This window comes from Bison bison, unplaced genomic scaffold, assembly GCF_000754665.1.
Source record: "Bison bison bison isolate TAMUID 2011002044 unplaced genomic scaffold, Bison_UMD1.0 scf7180017864124, whole genome shotgun sequence".
Lineage (NCBI taxonomy): Eukaryota > Metazoa > Chordata > Mammalia > Artiodactyla > Bovidae > Bison > Bison bison.
The window spans coordinates 550997-554363 of record NW_011494696.1 but is presented as its reverse complement, the minus strand read 5'-3'; the positions used below and the strand labels follow the sequence as shown (position 1 = coordinate 554363).

Sequence of the window (3367 nt, the reverse complement as noted above, 5' to 3'; positions counted from 1 at the left end):
CGGGAGGGGCAGGCACCAGAAGGTCGAGTTTCCTCTTTGGCCCCCAGCACCCCAGGCCCACCAGGTGCTGGGTACTCGGGTAATGGACAATTCAAGGCACACATGACTTCCTAACAGATAGCAGCTCCAGAGTCTGCCCTTGAGACCTGGTTCACATCTGGTAACGACCAAGGTAATGCTTCATTCATCACAACCCCCTTTGGTCTATTGTCATTTTTTATTACCGAACTGGGTGCTGAAAGCCCCAGTGTGGTGGGGCCTGTGTGTGGCTCAGAGTCATAGTCCCTGCCCTTTACATTCTGAAGATAAGAGAGATGCAAAGAAATGACTCCGACATAGTGATGGTGTTTTACAAAGCACCACAGGGGAAGTAACTGTTAGGGCATCTTTTGATGTCCGTCTTAGGAGGGCTTTAGGGGGTCGTGAAGAGTTACAGGAGAGAGTCAAAGGAAGGGAGGGGGCTGCCGTGGATGAGATTCAAGGCACTAAAGGAGTGGACAGGAGGGGGCTGAGCCACAGAAGTCAACCAGAAGCAGGGAGATCCCAGACAAGAGAGGTGGCCAGGGAGGCAACCTGGCCTTCTGCTCCTAAATGAGCCCCTGATGTGATCACAGTCTCCTGGACCAGAACTGCCCCCTCTCCTGCAGCCAGAGGGTCCAAGGCAGCCCCTGGATTCTCCAACCAGGGCCAGCAAGGTCTGGGATCCGCCTCCACAATCCTCGGCCTGCTCCCTGCATGGGCACTGCTGCTGCTGTTCAAACGGCAGCACAAAGTACAAGCTGACCTGACATCAGTCTGTCAGAGTCCTGTTATGGCTTTATGTGATGTGAAAATCACTCATTGTTTTGCCTAACTCTGTTCTCTCCCCCTGATCCAACTCTGACATGGAACGTGCGGTGGGCCATCCTTGAATGCACCAAGAGACACAGAGAACTGCCTCTTTTAGAGTGGGCACCGTGGTTGCACTTGCTAAATCCCAGAGAAGAGGGAGGGGGTGAGCAGGGGCCGGCCAGCCCATCGCTGAGATAACTCCGCACTGGGTTCAGGCATCCGTGAGTCTGTGCAGTCACCAGGAGATGTCCACAGGTGCGGGCACACGGGGAGGACTGAACTTCCTGCCTGGCGAGCACCAGGAGAGCTACAGCCAGCCATGGAAGCCAGGTCCTCCTTTCCCCTGGGAGGCCCGCAGGCCCTGGGACCGCCTGGTGTGGCCAAGCCAGTCACAGTGCCTGGTCAGCCAGTGCGCTCCCAGTTGGGTCCCCTCAGGCTCCCGGGCGCAACACGAGTCCACGTGGAGCCAACTCCACTTCCAATTTAGCCTCGAATCTCAGCAAGGGGTGGGCTGAAGGCTGTGGTACAGGTGGGAGTAGGGAAGGGCTGAGGGCCAGGACTGTGCCTAATAGCCAGGCCAGGTGGGACCCTGAGGCGGGGGGAACCCATAGGGAGGAGCGGGCCCGGGGGGGTAGGGGGGCTGGAGGGGGCCTGAGGGCTGGGGCTGTGTGGGGTATGGAGGTTTTCCTCCTGTTGAGAGGTAGGGGGGCTGCTGAGGATAACCAGGACTGGGGGCCCGGCCCCCCACCACAGGGTACCCGGGCCCAGAGGCACCAGTGGGGGCCACAGGATAGCCCGGCCGGGGCGGCATGCTCCTCTGCGGGGACCAGGAGTAGCCTGAAGGGGCCCTGGTTCCCGGCTGGGCTGCGGCGTACGGGGGCCCCAAAGGCCCACTGTAGGAAAACGAAGGCTGGGACACCACGGGGAACGGAGCTGGCGGGAGCGCTCCATGGGCGGTGGGGCCCACGGGCATGCCTGGAGAGGGGCTGTAGGGCAAAGGGTAGGGAGGGACCACTGAGGGCTGTGGAGGCTGTGGCTGAGCGTCTTCAGCTGGCGGGGGCGTCGTCTGGGGGCCAGGGTGCAGTGGTGGTGGAGGGCGCGGAGGAGGGGTGTCCCCGGCCGGCTCCAGGGAGGCCCTGGGCTTTTTCATCACATCCTGGAGCTTCTCCACGCGAACCCGGCGCAGATGGGACAGTGTTCTCATGGAGGAGAAATTCTCCAGGAACGTGTCCAGGGGCACCTCGCCCTCCAGGAACTTCTCAGCCATGGCCTGGAAGACACAAGCTCCAGTGGCATCGGGTCTGCCGGGATGGAGGCCACCTGAATACCACTGGGTCAGAGGTCAGCTGCAGCCCCCATCCCCACCCCAGCCAGGCCTTCTTTGTCCCTTGCTTTGGGAATTTCTCTCTACGGCTCTTCTCACTGGTGATATATTATTACACAAGCACGTGTTTAATTTATCCTGTCTCCCCCACCAAGATGTCAGCTCCCGGAGGGTGGGGACCATCTGTCACAGCCACTGCTGTTCCCCACCCCGCCATCATGCCAGGCTCATGCCAGATGCTAAATTGGGTGTTGAATGACCAGGTGAACACTGGCTCCCTGGTCACTAGCACAACCCAGCCCAGGCAGGGGCTGAGGGGCTTGGCAGAGGGCAAAGAGATGTGGAGAGAGCCAGTCTGCCCATAGAGAGTGAAGATGGGCCCAGAAGGAAGCAAGAGAGAGCTGCCAGGAGAGGGGAGGGGTTGGCGGCCTGGCTTCAGCCCTCGAGGGTACCTGCTCACTGCCTTCCCCCTCCAGGCCTGCAGCTGCCCCACGGCTGTGCCATCCATCCGTTTCCGCTTCAACTAGTGAGACTGGGTTCCCGTTCCCTGCATCCAAAAGGGCCTCCACGGGGACTACAGGTGGAGGGACCTTTCACCTCTGCCATCTACTAGAGCCCGGTCCTGCGCCCTGCAGAGGCGGGTACTCAGGACAAGAGCTCCTGTTCCTGAGGGGCGGGACCCCCGGCTTCTCCCCTCTCCTGGGGCTGCCTGGTCTCTTCTGCTGCCCTCTGGCCTCTCTTCACTCTCTGTGTGCAGACCGGCTCTGGGTGGAAGGCGCTGCCAGGCCCCACAGCCCCTGGCTAGGCTGCGCTAGTGGCCATGGAGCCAGTGTCCACCCAGTCAGCGTTCATCTGCTGCAGGGGCCGACTCTGCAAGGAAGACCGGGTGTCAACAGCTGCCTCACCTCGGACTCTTCTTCAATCTTCATGCTTTCAATCTGCAGAAGGTCCAACAAGGTCCCTAGCTGCAGTGCTGAGGAGAACTTCTCTGGAAGGGAGGGCAGAAAGGTTAACATTTCAAAAGTGCCTCTTGATGCTGTGAGAGAGGCCGAGGTTTCGGCAAGGGTCCTGGAGAGTCTGATGTGCCAGGGACCCTGCCTCTGCCCTGGGGTCTCAGCAGAACTCCCTTCTGTCGGTTCCCTCTGGTCAGCTTCCTGAGCTGACAGGAGCTCAGTGAACAGACTCTGGCTCCCTGGATCCCCAGCTCCCCAT

General features: G+C 60.4%; 1 protein-coding gene across 2 annotated transcripts in view; it reads right to left on the bottom strand.

The window, feature by feature from the left end:
* Positions 1 to 3367, bottom strand: part of VPS37C (vacuolar protein sorting 37 homolog C (S. cerevisiae)) — a 19609-nt gene continuing 16242 nt past the window's right edge. For both annotated transcript variants that reach the window (XM_010839620.1, XM_010839619.1), the window contains exons 4-5: positions 3061 to 3143; positions 1 to 2101 (exon numbers count right to left, since the gene is read on the bottom strand). In XM_010839620.1, the coding sequence (XP_010837922.1) occupies positions 1397 to 2101; positions 3061 to 3143 (788 nt within the window). In that variant the 3' untranslated portion in view covers positions 1 to 1396. The remainder of the gene's footprint in view (positions 2102 to 3060; positions 3144 to 3367) is intronic.